Source organism: Aythya marila (assembly GCF_965140915.1).
Source record: "Aythya marila genome assembly, chromosome: 4".
Taxonomy (NCBI): Eukaryota; Metazoa; Chordata; class Aves; order Anseriformes; family Anatidae; genus Aythya; species Aythya marila.
The window spans coordinates 15,096,920-15,118,573 of NC_139045.1; the positions used below are offsets into that span (position 1 = coordinate 15,096,920).

General features: G+C 44.3%; 1 protein-coding gene across 2 annotated transcripts in view; it reads right to left on the reverse strand.

Annotated features, from left to right (window-relative positions):
- The window catches only part of SLC4A4 (solute carrier family 4 member 4), a 104,543-nt gene that overhangs the window by 18,019 nt on the left and 64,870 nt on the right, over positions 1-21,654 (reverse strand). For both annotated transcript variants that reach the window (XM_082759511.1, XM_082759512.1), the window contains exons 12-17: positions 18,002-18,072; positions 12,846-13,034; positions 10,130-10,243; positions 9,355-9,516; positions 4,778-4,956; positions 3,291-3,363 (exon numbers count right to left, since the gene is read on the reverse strand). In XM_082759511.1, coding sequence (XP_082615637.1) covers positions 3,291-3,363; positions 4,778-4,956; positions 9,355-9,516; positions 10,130-10,243; positions 12,846-13,034; positions 18,002-18,072 — 788 coding nt within the window. The remainder of the gene's footprint in view (positions 1-3,290; positions 3,364-4,777; positions 4,957-9,354; positions 9,517-10,129; positions 10,244-12,845; positions 13,035-18,001; positions 18,073-21,654) is intronic.

Sequence of the window (21,654 nt, forward strand, 5' to 3'; positions counted from 1 at the left end):
CGTGCAGTGACAAGCAGCTGCCACTGAATGGCAGACACAGCACACCCAAAGGCTCCCTGCTCCCATTGGCACCAGGACTTCTGAGGTAGGAACGTTTCTTTTCCAACCTGTGTACGTAACTCATTAAAGAAGCAAATAACCCGTGTTTATCAAATTCCCCACTACATTACTAATCGTTTACTAGGTAATAAACACAGTGCCCTGCAAATTTCCCTGGAGGCCTTCATCCAGAATGCATGCACTTCACCTGGGGCACACAAGCACCAAAGTCACCAGAGCCACGTCTGCAATGTCATCGGAGATCAAAGCATCACTGCCTGCGTTCCTCCTTTGCCTCACCTGAGTCTCACCCCCTCTCAACTCCTCCAAGCTCCTTGACCACTGAGTTACCCTTTTGTTGCCTTTATTTGTGTCCTTGAGTGACCTGTTTGTAGCACATGTTGAAAGCTGAACAATTCTGCAGGCTAGCTTCAACAGTCTTCCACCACCCCACACCACAGCGGGGAGAGAGGGGGAGTCAGTGTGTAGCTGACATAGCTGTGGGTGTCCGAGAGATTCAGCACCCTCACTGCATCTGAGGAATCGATAAGATGAGACAAGACAGACTCCTGCAGCAAGTTGGGTAGGAAATTTTCAGAGTTTAGCTTGCTAATTCATTTACATCGCTCTCTCTTCTCCCAATCTTTTTCCTTTCCCTTTTAAAAACTAAAAAGAAAAATGTCCAAGTGTTACTTCACCATTCCATGCTAATTAACCCTGTCAGTCATTCCTAGGTGAAACTTCAGCACATTATCTTGCAGAGTAGGAAGCAGCACTTTCATTTTGGAAGATTATATTTTGGCAAAGTATTCACTGGCTATGGGGTTGCTGGCATAGGTACTCAGAGCAAACCTGCTGCTAGCCAACAGAATTAAGAATGCATTTATAGGAAAATGCCTGTAATTCTCCTAGAAGGGTAGAGGGTGTTTGGGTGGAGATCTGCCATAATTGAACAGAAAAATGAGTGACGTTCAAAAGCAGTACAAACACCACAACACCCACAAAAAACAAGGATGGGATTATTCTGTGGATTGCCAGTTGTATTCCGTTTGGGACCATTAGCGTTCAATTTGCTGCTGGCACAAGAAGACTCAACTGTTCTGCAATACATGCTGCAAAGCAGTTCTTTGTAGCAGGAGACCCTCCTGCTGGTGTTTGTTGAAGGTCCTGAAACCCTGCCAGGTAGTTCTTACTGGCAAGTGGGCAAGGAGCGTGCCAGTTTATCTGCAGACAGCCTCGCGTGAGGATTTTGCCTGTATGCGTGCTTTGGGGAAGCTCAGAAAAATTATGAATGAAGCAATAGCGGGGGAAATAATGGAGCTGAGCAGAACAGAGGAAGAGAGATCTTGTGAGGAAAGGTCACGAACCAACAAATAGTATTAATACAATCAGGCATTAAATTAAGGGCATGGAAATGCTTGTTTGTGGAGAGGAGGAAACTATAACCAAGAAAGAAAAATTTGCTAATTGTAAAAACAACCTCACAAATCAAGGATAGGAACACTGACTTTTTAAAGCCACTTTCTTCGTTTTATATACATGTGGCATCATTACTCTCTGCCTGTGTCCTCCCCTCCAGGCTCACATCTAACTGTGTCTTGCAGCCCCCTCCGGTTCGACCAAACTTAATTTGTCTCTTCCAAAAGTGCTCCTCCAGACACCCATCTGCTCCACCACTGAGCTGCAACGAACGGTGCCACTGTTTCTGCGTGTATGTTACTGTTCAGCTAACTGCTAGCACCAGTCTGTGGATCCGTGGAGGTGGCCTTCTGCAGCTGACATCTCCTGTTGTACCGTGTGCCTGCACACAGCACCACTTCAGTCATCCTCGGGAAAGGCAGTATCCTCCACCAGGAACTGATAGGCAGATTTTCTAGTTTCATTCTATGATTTGATGATCCACTAAGGATGCATTTCTCTGTGGCTATGCGCCAGTAAATCTCAGAACTTGAAAAATAGCTACCTGTCTAGATTAAATGGTACACGAGCAGCACAAGTGCCCAAAACCTTTGCTAAAATCATGAGAGAAAAAAAAAAAATCGGGAGATAAATCACATTTTTCTGCACTGCTTCCTACAGAAACATGTTTTCAGTACTACTGAGCCAGGCATCACTTCTGAGCAATAAGGAATGTGCTATTTTAGGAGGATCCAGCCTAAAAGAATGAAAATTTGATTGTTGTGTTGGCTCTTTTAAAAGCAAGGCAAGCTGCAGGAGCTTCACACTGCTGAGGTGCGTGCTTTGGCAGCCCTAACAGGCAGGGCAAAATTCCTGCTCCACTAAAGCAGTGCCAGCAGTCCCAAAGATTTTTGGCCAGAACTTTTCTCATGGAGTAACACTATCAAGCTGTAGGCTCTGCTCATTGCCATCGGTTCCACATATTCTCTCTTATCACAGCTAATTCTTTTCAGTGGACCATGTACACTATGCACAACATGCAACGTATGAGTAGGCGCCAGATGAAGATCTGAAGGGTGTTTGCGGGAGTCACTTTATCCTCTAGAAACAGCAAGACTTCAGGATGAATGAGAAACAGAGAGAGATCTGCAGGCTGTATTACTTCCTCTAAAAGAAAAGACTTTTGTCAGATCCATCCCTCTGATACATGGTATAGAAGCATTGCTAATTCTGCACCTGACAACTTCTTCCAGAGCTACAAAACAAAACCCTTCTTGGCTTCTGGAGGACTCCTAAGAGTCCTGGAAGAAGGCTGTGCCAAGCTGCACTCCTGGAGCTCACACCACCTCACTCACCTGGACTGTGCACAAAGGGACAAAGCCACTGTGGAAGCATCTGGGCTCGTGTATGTGGACCTAGCGCAGATGTGGGGACACATACGTGCAAATGTACTTTTCTTGACTCTATCTGTTAACGTCACCAGTATGCTCTCAAACTTAATCCACAATCTATCTTCCATAAAACATGGGCACAGAAGCATAAGAATATAAAAGAAAACTTCACCATACATAAACATGGAAGAAAAATCTTCAAATAAAAAAGTCATGGCCACAAAACCACCAGCCTGGAACTCTGGCACTGTTAGTATGTAGCACGCTATAAATATGTTTTTTCCTTTCAGAAAGTTTACATCTAAGCCTCCATAAATTGCAAAACTGCACCAGTGATTCTCACTAATCTTCTTTTCCATACTTCAATGAGGGTTTTTTTGTAGAATAAAAATAGCCCAACTGTTGTGGCTCTGGCCACTTGGTTGTGTGAGCAGAAGGAAGCAGAAAAGGTTACATCCTTACCTTTAAGATGGGAGCCATAAAGACAGACACACCGGTCAGAATGAAAACAATGACACCCGTGACTCTTTGCTCCCTGAAACAAAATCAGTGGGTTAGCAGTATCGCTTCAGCTTTCATTCTGATTTTATTCCCTTCTCAGAGTATTCAAAACCTATGTAAACCTGGCAGCCACTTTTTTGCAGACACATTTTCAAAGCTGAGGGGCAATTACAAGCCACCACCAGCAGGCAGGTATCTTGTTCATGACCAAGCCTCACACACATCCTTTTTTTCCACACACCAAATCAGTTTTTGTATGTTTGCTCGTTCTCCTACTTCCAGTGTTTGTGGATCGGTAGAGTACTGCTACTGAGTAATGAGGAGTGTGTTTAAACGTTAAACATTAGAAACTGTTAACCAGCAGACCAAATTCTCTGCACGGCAGTTTTCACGACATGCAAATAGGCAATAAATCATTAGCTCTCCACTCTGAAATTAGCAGCATGTTTCAGAGCTTGGTCATTGTACTCCAACAGTTAGATAAGTGCCATTTACTGTACACCGCTCTGCGTACCAGGTACAAAGAGGACTCACAATTCCCTGGTCTGGGCCTTTGTGGGTTGCTGGACATCTGACTTAAGAGGCACCCACATCTGCTCCCTGCAACTGAAAATGCCCTTGCAAATAGTATTTCTCAGAACGTCAAGTTAGGCCATTATATTTCTGTTATTTGCCTAAGTGAGAGGCCTGATTTCCAGGAGTGCTGCTGCTTCTATTGAAAGCACTTCAGACCACTTAATTAAGGCAACCAAACACAAAATAAATGGTTTAATTTAGTAGAATCGATTGCTTTAGCCACAACATGTTTAAATCCTTTACCACTATGCTTATAAATGTCTTTTCCATGCATAAAGGAATCTGTAGTAAATGCATCTCTTTTCCCAAACACTGGAAAACTTTCTCTGATCTGGCTGAATAGACTTCTGAGGAATTGCACGGAGAGCTGCACTGCCTAATCTCACATTCAGGTTTGGAAATACAAAGGAAGCCTTAAGAAACACTGTATGAAAACTTAGCAGGATCCCATTGGCACCAGACCTTGCTGTGTAAAGTCTTGTGTAGTTAGGGGTGGTTTCAACGTGCATGCCCAAAGTAGACACAGAATTTAGCTCAACTCCAATGTGAAGTTTCTTTGTTTTCCTCCCTCTACTCATACTCTCCCTGTACACAGACACGCACATGGCAGAACAGTTTTCTTCCTTTTCGAGAAAGACTATTTACAGAAGGACTATGCCAGATAAGCTTCTAACTGGATATAACCTCTGAGGACAAAAAAAAAAAAAAAAGAAAAAAAAAAAGCTGTAGGGAAGCACAGCTGATCTTAAGATTTACTGCAAATCTAAGAGCAATTCCCTCTGCCTGTGTCCTGTTCGAAGCAAGACCATTTATAGTACCAACTGATCTTTGCAGGCAAACAAGGCAATGAAGGCCTATTTGGTTTGACATACCTCACTCCCAAAAACTTGGGCTGTTCTCCAGGGGCTGAAGTTTCTGTCTCCATCTTCAAGCTGTCAATATGAGCTATGGAGATCACAGTAGCAGCAACATACCAGGGCAGGCCCATGAAGGAGCATATGATCATCAGGATGGCCACCCAGAACAAATCCAGATGATAACCAGCACCTTTCTGTGAAGGGAGACAGAAAACCTTTGCTTTAATTTTTCTAAATAGGTAAGGAACAGCCAGGACGCTGGCACAGGAGCAGAAGCACAACAACCAAGCAGCATTTCCTTCTACAGCATCTTTGACCAACTGCTTGGCCTGCTCTCGGAGACAGAAGTTTTCACAAGCAGTTAGCAGAGTAGGACACATTGCTGCTTAACGGGTAAACTGTGTGCCTCAGCAGGGAAAGCAGGTATGTGACACAGTCCTGGCAAGCTCTGAAAACAATGCAGCTGGCTTAAGCAATAAGTATAGGGAAGCAGCAGTCTTGCAAGCAGTCTGGCAAATGAACAAGCACCTTGTATATGCTGCACATTACTTGGAGGTTGAGATGGTGCCAGGCTAGCCCTGCAGCCAGTCAGGTAGCTCAGCACAGTGGTACTGAACATAGCAGACTGTGAGTTAAACACAACTGGAAAGAAGTAATGATCACTGAAAAGTACTAGGTGGGCTACACATCCTATCTTATAAACAGTGTAAGCAAGCAAGCTCTCAAAAAAATATATATCTTGATTACAGTAGGCTCACAGTATTCTGAAAGAGCTCTGCATTGCCTCTGAACACGAATGAAACCTCATTATATAGTGCTATTTTTATAATTAAATGTTCCTTTTTTTTTTTTTTTTTTAAACGTGAGGTGACACGGTGAGAAGAAATGCAATGCCTGGCACCATCCCAACCCGCTGCTGCCTGCCTGCAGCGCATGCAGACACAGAGCAGCCCATTTTCACAGCATGAGACAGCTCCGGCAACAGCAGCGTTCGGACAGGGTAAGTGCATGCGAGGATCGTCTGCAAAGCAAGAGAGCAGGTTATGACACTGTCAGCTGTTATCCTAGTGATCTATTACAAGTGCACGGGACTTCTTTTTATACAGTGGGAGGCCAGGATTTCACCAGCTGTGCATTCATACGAGTCTAGCCCTCCACACAAACATCACAGTCAGAGTGAAGCCTGAATAACTAACTAGTCATGATGAAGGGAGGAGCAATGCTGATGAAGGTACCGGTGTTAGGAAAGTGACGCGTTATTCCGGAATCTGTAATAGACAACAAGGTGCAAAATCCCTGTCCAGCTGTGTTCACTCTGTCCACTTCCTTCAGTTTCTCTCTTCCTCTCTGATATCCTGATTTGCAAAGACACGGCAGATGAGCAGTGTTTCCTATCTTTAACTGGACTTGTGGGCCAATTCCAAAAGTCAGAGCACACTTCTGTACGATGGAGAACAAAGTTATCCACAATTTCTCCCCGAGGTCCCTTGTTTTCTTCCAAGTAAAACAGCTCATTCCATTTGCAAGTGTTTTTTTTATTTGGCATCAGGAACTAAAACAGTTCCTTAATGTGCCAAGTCATGTCACGTTTGTGTAAGTGACAGCTTAGATATGCACAGAGATTCAGACACCCAAACTACCCTTTCAAAAAACCAGCCCAAAGCCTAATTTTAGTTTCAAGCAGCTGTTTTAAAATAACTCTCGATGTAATGACTTAATGAAACCTACCTGAAAGCAATCTTACAGGTATATGGTGCCTGCCAAAAGGTAACATTTACCATTTCCTATCTCAGAGCAAGATCTGAACTCCTGTATTTAAGATAGGAAGCAACTGTAGAATCTCAGTCAGGACTTTGCAAATGGCCTGAGCGCTGCTGATCACGCTGGGTACTGAACGCCCAACTTTATGCTTTCCTGGGGAAAGCAACAAGAGGAGCTGATGGCCTCGCATCACCTAGCAAAAGGAGAAAGCTGCCCTCATTCCTCACACCCTCTTAAAGACCTCTAGTCTTCAGATGGGCTTGAAGAAAAACTCCTGTGGAAACTGAGATTGGAAAGAGAGTAATTTCTGTCAGAAGCAGACACTGCTAGCAAAACACTGGGTAAATTTACCCCAAAAAGCTTTTCCCAAACAACGTACACCTCTCTTTTTATTGCTTTTATCTGTTATTTTTATGTCCTTTAATGGACTAACACAGGAAATCCACCAGTCACAAATGCCAAGAGAAATGGAGAAACAAAAGAGCCACCAAAGAAAGGGATCTTCAGAAAAATACTAGAGAAATCTTTAAGGTTTGATATTTTAAAGAAGATTAACCTTTTTTTAAACTTGTTCAATTTGATTTTATTGGAAAGAACAAATGAGCCAGACCTACTTGGTGACCTAAGAGGGAAAGCAACCCAGCTCCTTTTGAATAGTACTCATTGTTTTCCTAATAGACACACCGCTTACCTTGGCTGGCCAGCAGCACTCAGCAACACCCTGCCAACACTTTTAACAAGGCACCAGCAAAAAAAAAGAAAAGAAAAAAAAGTCCTCTTTTGGGCCTACAGTAGATTTTCTGTACTTTTGTATATTTTGGTGCAGAGCTGCAGGGTCGAACTAGTGAACCCCCATTTAAACAAAAGCATATTCTCACAACCCTAACAAAGGAAGCAGGAAACAATTTTTTATTTTAAACAGTACCTTGTGGGAATGTTTATACTTTGCTACTAAAAAAGTACACCCAGTGCTGATAGCATAACCGTGTTCAGCACCTACAAGCTGAAGCAGAGACAGGGAAGGTGCACCTTGAAACTGCAAGGCCGAGGGGAGGAGGACACGTTGGTCAGAAGGCTGCATGCCCTCTGCACAGGAAAGGATTACCCCTGGGTTTCAGCCTTTTGTTGCCTTCCCCAGCTTTTCTATACCTGGAGTGGATACGGTTACACCTGTGTAGCAGCAGAAGGCCGTATCGTGAGGGCTCAAGTGTACCTAAAACTGAGGCCGTGTCCAGGAAACATACAGGTGAGGAAATCAGACACCTGCAGAAAGCAAGTGTATGCTGACAGCCCTGTCTGACAGGCTTGCAGACATCTGCGCTGTACCTTGCTTCCGTAATCACCTACACCTAATGGTGTGCTTCAAGGGCAGGGTAAAGATTAGCCTCCCCCTGAGGAAGATGTGGGCACACTCTTAATTTTATCTGCCCAGCTCCAGATGGCAAGAAGGGATGTTCTGGGGGTCATTTCAATCCAGCCCTGCAAGAAAGCGGTCAGCCAGCAATCATCACTGCACAACAAACCTTCCCCGTGCCCTCTCTGTCCCCCAGGTCAGTCTTAAATCACGTTGATTGTCTAATGCCCACAAGCAACCATTCGAACTGCAACATCCTCCTCTTTTTCAAGTAAGAGCTCGACTCACAGGAGAGCTACACTTCCAACAGCTCTCAGTATGACTGATGAGCTGGCTAGCTAAACAATGACCCAGCATTAGCCATGTTTTGAGCGAGTCTTTGCTCTCATAGGTTAGACCACTTGAAACGTGTGCTGTTAGCAGGAAGGGAGAGTCTTCTTTTACAGGAATTTAATATTTTTCAATAGAACTGACCAGGCAGGGAAAGGAAAAACCCTACAGGCATGAAAACCTGCATAGCGCTGGTCTGGAACGTTTATTTTAAAAACATTACTACATCCTAGGCTGTTCTATGTCAGCGGATATAAAGCTTCTCTTTCAATAACATCCAACTGTAGCTATACCTTTGGTACATCTGAGATCTCTTCAGCTTATTTCTTGTATTTTACCACACCACAAAGCCACCACGGCTGCTGTACTTGGGCCGTCTCTAGCCGTACCCACCAGAGGTGGGTTTCTGCCATCACCCAGCACACCAAGACCCCCCTTTGGAGCAGCTGACAGCCTCACGTATGGGTTGGCTGTGACACAAAGAGCTTTGTTCTGCCAGTTTGATGATTCTATTTCTGGGAACACCCACTGGCCTTACGATTAGCACACTAACAGGGGCTTATCAGATCTGGAAAATCTTTGCCCGTTTTGATTAGGTGAGGAAGATTTTGGCTCGGATGCAGTCCACAGAAAAATCAGGTCACAGCTCGGGCTGGAGCAGAGGACCTTTCAAGCACGCAGGCTCTCCCAGCAGCAAGCCTGAGCTCCTACACTGAACGTTCTCTGCAGATCCACGCATGCTCGTTTATTCCACAGTTAACTTTCACTCTTTCCCTCCCGAGACAGTGACATCAGAGGACACTCAAGGGTACCATTAGTCAATCATTAGAAGGGTGTCAGGCATCCACACTGAACTTCAAACTCTCTGGTGTCAGGGTTCAAGGCATTACCCAGCACAGCAGAAAAACCCACACGCCCAGCTCTTTCTACCTTTTACGGTTACAGCTTGTGCTGCCCCATCCTCCCTCATTAGGTTTTCTTCTGAGTGAGATCCTGACCTTGTGGATATACCATGGCTCCCTTCTTTTTCCTGTCCGTGCTGAGCCATGCTGTATATGCAGCCCTGCCGCAGGCCCTCCTCCATTTCTAGCACAGAAGCAGCACAGGACAGCTCTTCACACACATGCAAGACACCAAGCACACCCACCTTGAGCTTGTGTTCCTTCCTGTTGACGATGACAGCTGTAATTTGCTGGTCCATGAAGATGAGGATAGTCACCAGCAGTGCAGGGATGGCTGCTGCCAGGTACACCCACCATGGGTTCCCTCCAAAAGGTGGGATAAACCAACCCCTCTCGGGACTGGTGGGCTTTTAAGGGGAAGGAAAGGAAAGCTTGTGTTAGAGTTGCAATATATGAGTGACATTATCATAGTATAAATGTCTTTACACTTTGAAAAACTTCCAAAAATCTTCCTTCCATTAAAAGGCTACAGAGAGACACTTGAGGTTTGTGATAATTTAATCCTTCCCAGAAACAGCAACAAAAAGTCCTTAATAATTAAGCATTGATTACGGAGGCCCAGCTTTTGCAAGCTGATTAGCAGCAAGGTTACAAGGGGGGCTACGAGGAACATGCCAGCAAGCACCCTTGAGCAGCTTCTCCAAAATGCCTCCAAGGAGCTGAATGAGGGAATGTCCCTGGGGTGACTGAGCACATAACCCAGCGCACACAAGTCCTGGATGCAAGAACTTACACCAGCCCGAAGGAGGTAGGAAAAGCTGGGCCTATGTTCAAAGTATGGAGGCAGGATTTAGGAGATAAATCAGCTAACTAAAGCAATTAGAAGGGGTAGCAGCTGAGTGAAATGGTCCTTTCCAGCGAGCTGACTGCTGTCTCGTTTTGAGGGCATTTTAGTCAGGGCAGATGGGTGGAAAAGGGAAGCTATCCCAAAGTCCACAAAATGAGCTGACAATTACATACCTTGAATTCACTTGGCACGATTAGTTTTGGTGTGTCCACACCTACCAGGGCATCTATTCCACAGAAAATCAGAATGGATAAGATAATGGCAAAGTCACTGATGAGCTTCCTGGCCTGAAACAGAAGTTGATATCGTAATAGTCAGCACTATGAGGCACCACTTTATCCCTGCCTTAGATTCTGTGTGATACTCCAAGTGTGCATTTGGTGGCAATACAAACTAATTATTTCTTTTTATGTAGAAACAAAGGTGCACATTGTAATGTCTTACTCCATTTTCCCCAAATGTGCCTTGGTACTTCGTTGTGTTGTCTGAAGGCCAAACAATTAAGCCTAAATGGAATTATGAAAACAAGCCCAAGGAAAAAGAAAACTGCTTTTGTAAGAAACTCCCACATGAATTCTTCAGAACAGTCTTACTGATACTGCTTTCAACGGCAGCCAACAACCACCAGGATGGAGGCCTAGGAGTCTGAAAAGCTTGCAATGCAAGTCTATCAAGAAAAAGAGGTCCTTTCTTTAATAAGTAACTTCCTGTGCAAGATGAAATGCGCATAGAAAAAGCAGGGAGGGAAGAGTTCACTCAAGACTCCCAGTTCCTCTCCTGACAAGGTGCTGAGCATGCCTGGGAGCAGAGCAAGTCCGCCGCTACCACATGCTTTGCTCTCCGACTGTCAGTACCAAGCACCAGCCTGAGGCTAAGGCACATGGGGACCATGCAGGGACACGGGAGGCTCGGAGTGTTTGGGGGGCCAGGACAGCCCACTGATAGCTATGGTAAGCCAAGCTGCCAAAGAAATGGTTGAGAACCATTGAATGGCTTGGGAAGAATTCTGAGATGGCTTGTTTCTTTTTTAAATAATTGCATATGTTCTCATTCTGGTCGTACTGATTACTGAAAGACTTCCAGGTCAGCTTCCAACATTAACAGATATTGAGTATTTACAAATGAGCCTAAAAAAATAGTGACATTTTCACACATTATTTAATATTGTCTCCTCCTGTTTGCCTTCTGATCTGATTCTTTAGGATTCTCATATTCATGTTTTTTCTCTGCAGGGACAGAGACTGCATTTTGATACAAGTTGAGCTTCTCATGTCATCTCAGAAATCTTAAGGTATGTGCCTTTCACAAAAACATATGTTCTGCCCAGATACCATTCTTTTAATGGGATTGATTTTGCAATATACATTTAAGAAAAAAACAAACAAACAAACAAACAAAAAAATAAAACAGGGGAGGGGGGGAATGGAAGAAAATGGAAGACCCAAATTTCATGCAAATGGCAGAGTTTGAAATGGCATTGTTTTCTGTTCAAGTAATAAGTCAACCCAAACAGACAGGATGAGAAACTCCGTTTCTTGGTTAAATCCTCTACATACTCTGAGGAGTGCGACTTTACCCAAGTCGATGCAATAAAGCTGCCACCAGTTGGGCTCTGAAGCTAAACCAGACAGGCCCCACTGTGCTTGTCTGGAACTATGTGGGATCTTTAAAGATTTGTTCCTTCCAGGCTTCCCAGGTTCACATAGTTACAGATACATTGAGTGGCATACCAGGATAGATGGAATTCACTTCCTTTTTATTAAAAATAATAGAGGTTCGATTGTAACACAGCAAAACAGTAAATAAAAATCCTTGCAGGATAAATCCCATTCTGTCAGAATGCCAAAAATGGGGGACAAGTCTTACACAAACACGGCTTTTTGTTACAAAAACAGAAGCTCACGTGCATTTCTTCTTTCAGATGCAAACTGATGAAACTGGCAAAGGCTGAATCTTGGGGAGGGCAGAGATACTTGTCCAGTGTGTTTCAAATGAACCCCTTACAGCTGAAAGGCCTTTTTTTTTTTTTTTTTCCCCTGCCTTTGAACATTGAACAGTTGTCATGACAAAGACAGAATAAGCAGATGCACTTGAGAGATGCATACAAGTTGGCTCTAAGTCTGAGTGAAATCTTGTTTAAATCAATGCAAAGGTTACCAGGGACATCCCTATTTTGCATCTGATCTTAAAGGAAATGGAATTCCTGCTTCAAGTCCCTACCACAAAAGGTATGCCAGACATGGACTGTAGGCAAGTTTTACAGTTTTGAGTGCTTGAAATGCTACCTGGTAACATGAAAGATGCATCTCTTCTATGCTATACAGGCCACTAGCTTACCCACTTTGCAGGGACAAAGCAAAGGGCTTCTTTTGTCCTCCCCAAACACTCCACTTAGGCTATAAACAGGGAAACTTCTGACATTGATTAATCATCCCTATAGCACACTTGATTTCTGTAAAATGTCCATCCAACCTGCCCCAGAGTCAGTACATAAATTAAGCTTTCTATCTGGCTCTGAAAATAGCTAGCTGAAACTATATAGGCCTGGAATACTCTTAAGACCGATAAGCTACATTATTGCATATCTTTGCTTGGAATTGTTGTCTTCAGTACCTTTAAAATCACTGTCACATCTCAATGACAGATTACTGCTCCTTTTGGCTCTTCTGCTGACTTACCTGTGTCCTCCAGAAACACAGAGAGTGAAAGCTAAGCAAACCCAGGCTATACCTTGGTTAACCAGTACTATGTTTTTATTGCATCAAATGCAGTCTGGCTTCCCTGCAGAGCTTTTGCCCCTCTGTGTGACAACTATACCAAGAGGAAGGCTTAACTTTGCACTCTGAAAGAGTAAAGAAACAGACTGTTAGGGCGAAAGGAGAGACTTACAGTGGTTGGAAAATAGCGACTGGTCTTGAATTTCTTCAGGGCCATGGAGCAGGTGTAAGTGCCAAAAAAGAGGATGAAAGACATGAGGGTGATGTCAGGGACATAATCACAGCTGTTGCCCACAAGGTGTCCTCCATATTTCAAGCACTCCTTCTTTGTCAGAGACGACCAGTCAATGGTGGTGTTGTACTGCAGAAAAAAAAGAACATTTCCATGATGCCACATTCACATAAACACCGCCCACACTATGACGGGAACAGAGACGACCATCAGGAAAAATACTATGAAGAAAATGGAGGCATGGAACAGAAGCTAAAAATCCCTGTGCTTTTGGGCAGGCAGAATGGATTTTAACCCAGACAGAGGATGGTGGTAACTTTCAAACTCAGGGGTTACACCTTCAAACTTGGAAAGAAGATCTTTTGAATAGTCAATAAATGAAAGGAGAAAGCTGAGGTCTCTGTTGAATCTCTTCCCATAGCAATTTTGTGCATGAAGCACCTTTCCACATCATACTTCCAACTGCAAGGTGCTCGCTGTCTGGGCCGACAATCAAACCCAAACACTGCCAGCTTCAGAGAAGTATTTGAGACACTCTCCCCATTCCAAGTCTGCCTCAGCTGTGGTCTGCTGAACAATTCTAGGTTTTCTGGAGGGGAAGTGCCATGTCAGAAACATCATGCAGAAGCCTGTGACAAACTCTACATCCACTCTTCATCACTCATTCAGTACAAGCAACACAAAAAACAAATGTGCTTCTCTTGGATGAAGACGAGCACAGTTTCCACAGCAGAAAATCACTCTCCTTGCCTAACAGAAACAAGCAGCAAGAGACTTCTGCATAACCAGCATCGTGCCGCTGCAGTTAGGTGATGCTCCTCCAAGCACCTCCACCAAGCCGTGCCAATTGTCCTGGGCTAAAAGACAGGCACTATGGTAGTGAAGGCTGAGCAAACAAAACTAAGTTTTGCTTGCTTTTGTTTCCTTGAATCCAGCTTGTGCTGATAGGTTGCAAATTTGGGGAGGCAAAACAAATCCCCTGTGTTTACAAAAAAGCAGCCAGGAAGATGCTGATGTCCAACCTCACTCTCTGCTATACACCTGCAAAGTACTCCGGATACAGCCCATGCTGTAAATATCCCTGAGCAGGGCAGAAGAATTACTAAAGTAGAGCAGTGGCAGAGCAGGTCTCTGCCAAGCTGGTAAAATGTGCTCAAAACTGCAAAAATGTCCTACAGCACCAGCTCACCTGCTGGGGTTCAATGCAGCGTACACAAATACAATCATTTCAGTTCATTTCAGCAAGAGCTGAGGGTCTCCTCCTTACAGTACTAGCAAATAAGATCCCACATTCAAATTTCCTTTAATAGCTTCCATCCTGATTTGACTACTTTGTTACTAAAGATGACTGATTGCAGTTGCCAGATAGGGAGGCACTATTTGTATTTAAAATGCCATTGTGGAATCCAGAGCCGCACAGGACATGTTAGATGATCATCTGTTTCCTAATGCTTGAGGTGAGCAGAGCCTGAGGAATTGTCAGAGCCTGAGCCTGTATAATTCATAATAACATCAGCAGAGCCACGAGGACAGAACAAATACAAATGCACAAGAGGCCAAGGCTATAAATGTGCACAAAGCAGTGAGCTCGCGAGGTTATTCCGAGTGCACCCAGAGAGCACCGTCATGGGGGAGACTGGGAATTCACAGCATGTGTGTTAATACCAAGAAAAGTTCCAAGTAATTTTAGGTACCTATAAACTTCTGCCAGTCTGGGGAGTTTTGGAATCACATTGTCTCTACTCCTCTGTTTCTGTATGAAAACCCAAATGAAGGAAATCATAGTCCCAGGAACCGTAAAATTAGAGATAGCGGATTTTTAACAAAAACTCTAAGTGAATAAATAACAGAGAGAGAAAAGCCTATTTTACTCCAGATACTTCAGCTGTAGAAAACTTACTGCAAATATGGGCACAGAATAATTCAGACTAACATGCAATTTACCAGAAAAAGCACGTTCTTCAGGCAAAACTGTAGGATATAAAATATGTTGTTGCTTATAAGGGAAATTTTCAACAAGTAAGTTAAGCAGTTACATTAGAAATCTTGAAAATACTGAAGGTACTCACTGAAGACTAAAGCTTCATGGCCTCATTTCATATCTATTAGTATCTTGTTCATGTGGGTATATCGTAAAGTACCTCCCATACGCCTCCAAACACTGGATGGTTAGCAAGTGGTCAGAAGCTGCACGCGATAAACTTCAGTTTCCGCAAGTTTTGTGACTCCAAAGAGCTCTAGCTGAACTGAGGCATGATTGTGCTGACAGTAATAGCAGTGAGGAAAAACAAAACAAAACAAACAAACAAAAAACCCAGCCATGTTCTTGTTCTGACATGATGCCAACACATTTGCTCTCTCAGCATTGCGTCTCTCAGCAGCACCAAATTGTCCCTCATCAATAGGGTTTCTGCAGGTCTGCCCTAACTGTTGGCTTCAGGGCTGCAGCAGAGGGGAGAGCAGACATCAGAAAAAAACTGTATTTAGGAGCAAACTTTGTGCACTGTGCATTTGCATGCGTACCTCCCACAGAGTTAAACCACCAGCAGTTGCATTTTTAGAGCTACAGAAATAAAACCCAAAGAGCGTTCAGTACTTAAGATTGCTGTGTGGGATACCAAAGAGCAGAAACAAGAGGACATCCCTTTTCCCACAACCCTACTGCCTAAATGAATCGGTGGCCCCTCCTGGAAGTGCTCACCACCACCCAAACATTTGGCTGGTGGCTTATTTGAGACTGACAGGCGTACAAAAGGCAGCACACAAACACAGGGCCAACCAGCAGATTGAAAATAGCTGGAAAACTCCAGGACTGCTTGGGTTGTCTTTGCTCTGAGCACCAGGATAGGTTATTTAGCGAGTTCTCCTGCTGCAGCTTTCAGGCTGGGACAAGGATTTGGGGCACTTCCTACACGAGGGAGCTGCCAGCTATAGGAGACCCCCCCAAAGTGATCCTGCTTCGTCACAGCACGTTCACCTCCCTGGCCAGCTATCTGTCAGGGTTTGTAGCAGGGCTGCTCTTCCTGCTCACAACACCCTCGTCTCTTGTCCCTGGACATTCATTTTGCTTTGAAACTACAAAAAATTAGTGCTGGCTCCCAGCTTGCTCTGCCACAGGCAAGGAAACAGCCAAGCTCTGTGCCGGGGGCTCGGTTCCCCAGCAGGGACCAGGGCTAAAGCAGGAGAGTTCAGTTCCTCCAGGGGCAGCAGGGCCCCCCGGCTCTTTGCAAAATCAGCCAGAGATACAATCGGGTCTGACAGGAGCTGCCTCCAGCCCTACCGGGTGGCAGGAAGGATGTCACAAAATGGGGTTTTGGGGAAGGAGGGCCGAGATGTCAAAATTACTGTTCCGACAAAGGACAGTTGGGAAACACAACTTTTTGTTTTTTTTTCTTGTCTCCCGGCCTGAGTTTGGTTCTTTGCCTTCCTCTAATGTGTGCCTCTTCTCTCCCGAGACTGTCAATCAAATGCTAAATCCACAAATAATGAGAAGAGTCGTTCTCGTTAATGAAACAGAAGTGGCAACTGGCACTCTCCTCTTGACAGGTGGATTTAGGCGTCCTGACGGCTGGCATTGTATGAGAGCTTGGGGCTGCTCATCACTTCCCCAAGCATTATTTTGTGTGACGGGCAGCTGAACAATTAGTCCCTCACTTTCAGCCCTTCCAGAAGCAGTGAACTCAGATGCTCAGCACCACAGCAAGCTGACAGAGGTGGGGCTGGGAAGATGGCAAGGAGCAGTAAAGGGCACATCAGGTGCAGCATCAGGAGACCTCACTTCTATTTCTTCATGCTGCTGCCGACCCTTTGGGGGCCTTGGGGGATGCCCTTTCCTTCAGGTTTATGTCTAACTTCTAGTGCCTGAAGTGGTCCTGCACAGCATGCCAAGCCCAGAAACCCTTCCCTTTCTGCTGGGCTACCTGATGCCACACAAGAGTGGCCACCACATTAAGAGAAATACAGGCAAGTAGGATCTGTATTCTTCAGTGGAAGGTTGCTACTCTGTCTCTCAACTTCCTGTGCATGAAACACAGAAGCTTCTGAACCTATCAAGATCTGTTTCTTTTTCATCATCCAAAGCTCACCATGTGAGGGAAATCTGGAAAAGCCAGCTCTAGCCACAGAAAATCAAAGACCAGGATAGAAACAGGACCTTCCAAACAAAGGGCTGGTACCACTGGTGTCTTACAGCTCTGGACACAATGAGGTTTGCACACGAGGATCCTACTAATCCGCATGGACATCCACGTGCTTCCTGCTAACACACACAGCTCCATTGCAAGACAGAGGCCGCCATACACAAGTCATTACTGCTGTCAAATTGCACACGTAGTGTTCTGTATGTGGTACTACAAGTAATGTTTGGAGGATAAAGTGCAGTGTAACATTTTCGTAGTGTCACAGGCAAAGGGGTGTGTGTGTCAGTGTAAGGATTTTCTTCATGTGATCAGGTACTGATCTCTTTGGCCCAGCAGAAACACTTCCTCACAGACTTCCAAGACTGTAGTCCCTGTCCTTGCAAAGGTGTATTTTAGGACAAAAAAGTGAAATACGAAAGTCGGAAAGAGAAATATATTGTGAAAACAGGCAGCAGATTTCCTGGCGAACTACAAAGAAGCCCATGAACTGCACTTTCAATCAATGCCACTGGAAGGAACAGCTGAAATAAAACCAAGCTGTAAAGTGCTTGCTCTGTCATACCACAGCTCAGTGAGGAGAGCAGGGTTGGAAGCTGCCCTCAGTTTCAACTGTGCAAGCTTTTCTTACGTCAACACTCTGGAAGGTCATGGCCACAAACTGCCAGGTTACAGGAGGACATGTTCCCAAAGGAAGGTTGGAACAGCACTACCAGAATAAATACCTATTAATTTTTCCCAATTTTGGGACTGCCAGTTGATTCTATTTAACATTAAAAAAAAAATAAAAATTAGTAAGAATTTCCTCTCTTGCTGTTGTGGCTGGCCTGCTGCTTAAACACTGTCACTTTGCGGAGTGAAAGCATGAGCGATGGAGGGATGCCAGCTCCCACTTCTTCCCCAGTCACCAAACACCACGCTGATGTTTTCAAAGCCTGCCTTCCTAGAAGCCTCACTTACCATCTCGACAGAGGAATAGGGCAGCCCATCAGCTGACGGCACAGTTGTCCCATTAAATAACGAGCTATTATCTGAAAGAGAGAACAGAAAAAGAATATTGAGAGCGTGGTGTCAAAACGGCCTAGAAAGAAAGCAAATTTAAGCTCTTAAATCATTCTTAATTCCATCTTGGTAAAGCAGCAGCAGAGAGTATTTGCAATCTCTTTTCTCAAGTAAAGAGTCAAAAGTGTTTTTTTGGAGTGACTCAAGAGCAATGGTCATAAGTCTTCAAAAATGGAAAAAGAGTAAGGGAGACAATTCAAATCTAAACTAACTGGGATGGTGTTGTTTTTTTTAATTCATTGTAAATAACAAAAATAGAAAGACAACCTACTATTTTGTGTTCTTGCAGTATTTACACAATGATTTCTGGATTAAAATGAATACAGAACTCTCATAGCTATTAATTTAAGATCATATACGTCCTCAAAATGTCAAGAAAAGCAAAATGCGTCGCAGAATGTGGCACAATCCCACTTTTTGACTTTAAAAAATAGATAAGAGTTTTTGTAATTAGCATGATAGAGATCATTTATTTTGCTAAAAAGGGGAGACACACGGTGACATAGTTGCATGTTTTCCTTTTGTATTCATAGGATTAGAAATAAGCTATATTTAAAAACTCAGTTAGAAATGCAATCTTGCCTGAAAATAGACTCGTCAATTATGTCCGTCCCATTTTATTTAAATTTTGCAAGTATTTCTATGTCTGGTAGCAATATTAAAGTTCTGTTTAAATACTGTATAGGGCACATCTGTTTAGCTGGAGAAAGTGTAAGTGTGCGCATCTTTGACACTACTGAAATCATAATGGGGTCTAGATAACTAGCACAACAACATTAAATGTAGGCAGCCTCCCAGACCCTTGTAACATCTCATGATTCTCGTCAAGACATCAGTTTGCTATGCCTGGAAGCAGAACTGCAGATTTTGGTGCTGACATCTTCCCTGCAACAGCACCGATCTATTTAGAAAGGCCTGGTAGAGAAATGCTGAGTGGCCAGGGGACTCTCTAACCCTGAGGACACCAGTTGGGTGTAAGAATTGTGCCAAACCATAAGCCATGCTACGAGGATGGAGCTGAGCCTGTAAAATGCTGCAAGCCTTTTCTGGAGACATCAAGTCTGAGAAGAGATGGTTAATGCAGTGTTTTGTGTTCTTTTTCTGGCATCTTGTCACATGAAAACTCTCTCCAGAGGCATGACCGATCAGGTAAAAAACCTTTTGTATGGAAAAGTTTTCCACTCTGAGCAGACAGGTGCAGCATGGTGAGTTCAACAAGAGTGGCAGCACTGTCACACCAGTACCAGAAAACCTGCAACAAGCACACAGCCTTTATGTTTTGCCAGATTCTCCAGCCTCAGAGGGCCTCCCTGCCTCGCTGCCTGCTCCACTCCTGTGTGATATCACAGGAACGCACAGTGTCAGCAAAATCTAAAAATCTCTCTTCTCTTTCTTTTTTTTTTTTCCTCCCCAGAATGCACCAAGAGTGCAAAGGGCTACTTTTGCTGCTTCTGATTTCTCCGCTGGTACACAGAGAAACTTTCTGCAGCTGTCCTTTTAACTCCAGCTCTGACTAGTTGCTATGTGGATGATAATGTTCCTGAAAGTGGATGGAGTGTGTTTCTGTGTTTAAACTTCTCCACCCACATTATAAAACAGTGAATGTTTGCTCAAAGACACAGACTGGAGGTACAGGGATCAAAGGGAAGCCCCTGCATGGCACACTGTTTAATTATTTCCAGAGCACACAAAAATCCCATCAGTGATTTCAAAGGCATTACTTTAAGGTCCTGTGCGATGTCCTCCTACACGCCTGAACTAATGGCCATTTGGCCCTAAATGAAAAAAAATTCCTCACCTTCTCCAAAACATGGGCAGCGGCATGACATGCAAACTCTGTGATGGAGCTACCCTGAGGGACCCAAACACTCCCAGCGAGTTAGCACCCTGCCAGATAAACCAAGAAAACCAGAACGTGTCCATAGAAACACCAAAGCAACAGCATCCATACGAGCAGTGGGAGCATGCACAAGCTGGTGGCCTGCCCAAGTGGGCTGAGAAACAACTGCCTGCCCCAGAAGGCGTGATGGGGCTGGTGAGATGCGGCTCTGCAGCCTCCTCAGGCCTCTGTGAGCGGGAGCGCACGCAGAGCACAGTGCAGAAGCTGAGCAATGCAGGCTGGGCACTGATGTGAAGCCTCTGGTGCCAGATCTCAATGACAGAGATTAAAGACAACTGTAAAAAGCCTGAATCAGAGTATGAGAGAACAGCCAGCTGTAGTGTGACAAAGGCAATACAGCTTTACCTGCACTTACTTTGAGGAGGGGAAAAAAAAAAAAAAAAAAAAGCACACAGAAAATCTCCCCTTGTCCCCAGCACAACCTCTGACAGCTTATCAGCCACAGCTAATAACACCTCCAGCAGCAATGTACGTTATCTGCATTATAGGAGGAACACTGGAAAGCAATCGCCTGCTACCACATTACACATCATTTCCTAGAATGGGGCATGCCCTTCTGCTAATCTGCCATTTGCCTTTTTATTCCTTTTCCTGATATATGAGAGAAAGCCTGCAAACTTTCAAGTAAATATTCTCAAAAACTTTAATCGATGTCCTAATGGGCTTCTGATACCTGCTTGCAAAACCTGCAACCAGCCTTTTCAGTCTTGAGCTTTGTTTTGAAGATGTTCACGATACAGCTGGGATTGGAGCTCTCCTCGGATTACATTCAGAACTCCTTGCTTACGCTGTGCATCCTCCTCAATGAATTCACCTCAGAGCCAAAGGATAAACAACACACACAGCTGCTGGGGCACAATTCACCATTTCCCTGAGCCTTGCGTGGCCACCAACACCATGCAGAGCAGGTAGAAATACCCTGGAAAACTAACGATATTCTGCTTCTACATTACGAAATGCACGACATGGAGAATGAGGCCACTTCCATTTTTTGTATGAAATGTTATGGGCTGACTCCTGTTGCATGTCTATAGGTATGGAGACAGAGCAACACATTAGCTTCAAAAAAGAACAAGCCAAGAGAAGCTGTGGAACCCTTTTTGAAAGCATTTAGCTTGGGTTGTTTCCTGGCTGTTGTCTGCGACTTTGCTGCTGATACCTGTTGCGTGGCAGGAGAGAGAACTTCCTCTGTAACTGTGATGATGAGCAGCTGATGTGGAAAGCTGCCTTTTCATAAGGAGAAGGAATTAAATTTGTGCTGTCTTTTGCTTATGGATGCTGTCTGGGTTTATGCACAGACATGGCTATACAGATAGGCGTGCATCAGTGTATTTCAGTCCTACGAAAGGTGCTGAACTGTCCCCAGCCGAGGGATAAGAACAGCAGAAGGGCCCATCTACTGTCACTAGCTCTGTGAATACCTTAACCCCAGCAACTTGCACAAGACTTCTTCCAGCTTGTTTTAGATTGAGTTTAAATATGGGATCACTGTTTGCTGCTCTGTTCCAAGACAGTTTGTTGTTTCCAATCTGCTCCCTCAACTTTGGCAGCCTTTGAAACTCAGACATTACTCATACTGCTAAAGCCTTCATGCCTGAGGTGCCACAGACACGCACAGGTCTATGCAGGAGTGGTTGGTGTGTCTGGAGAG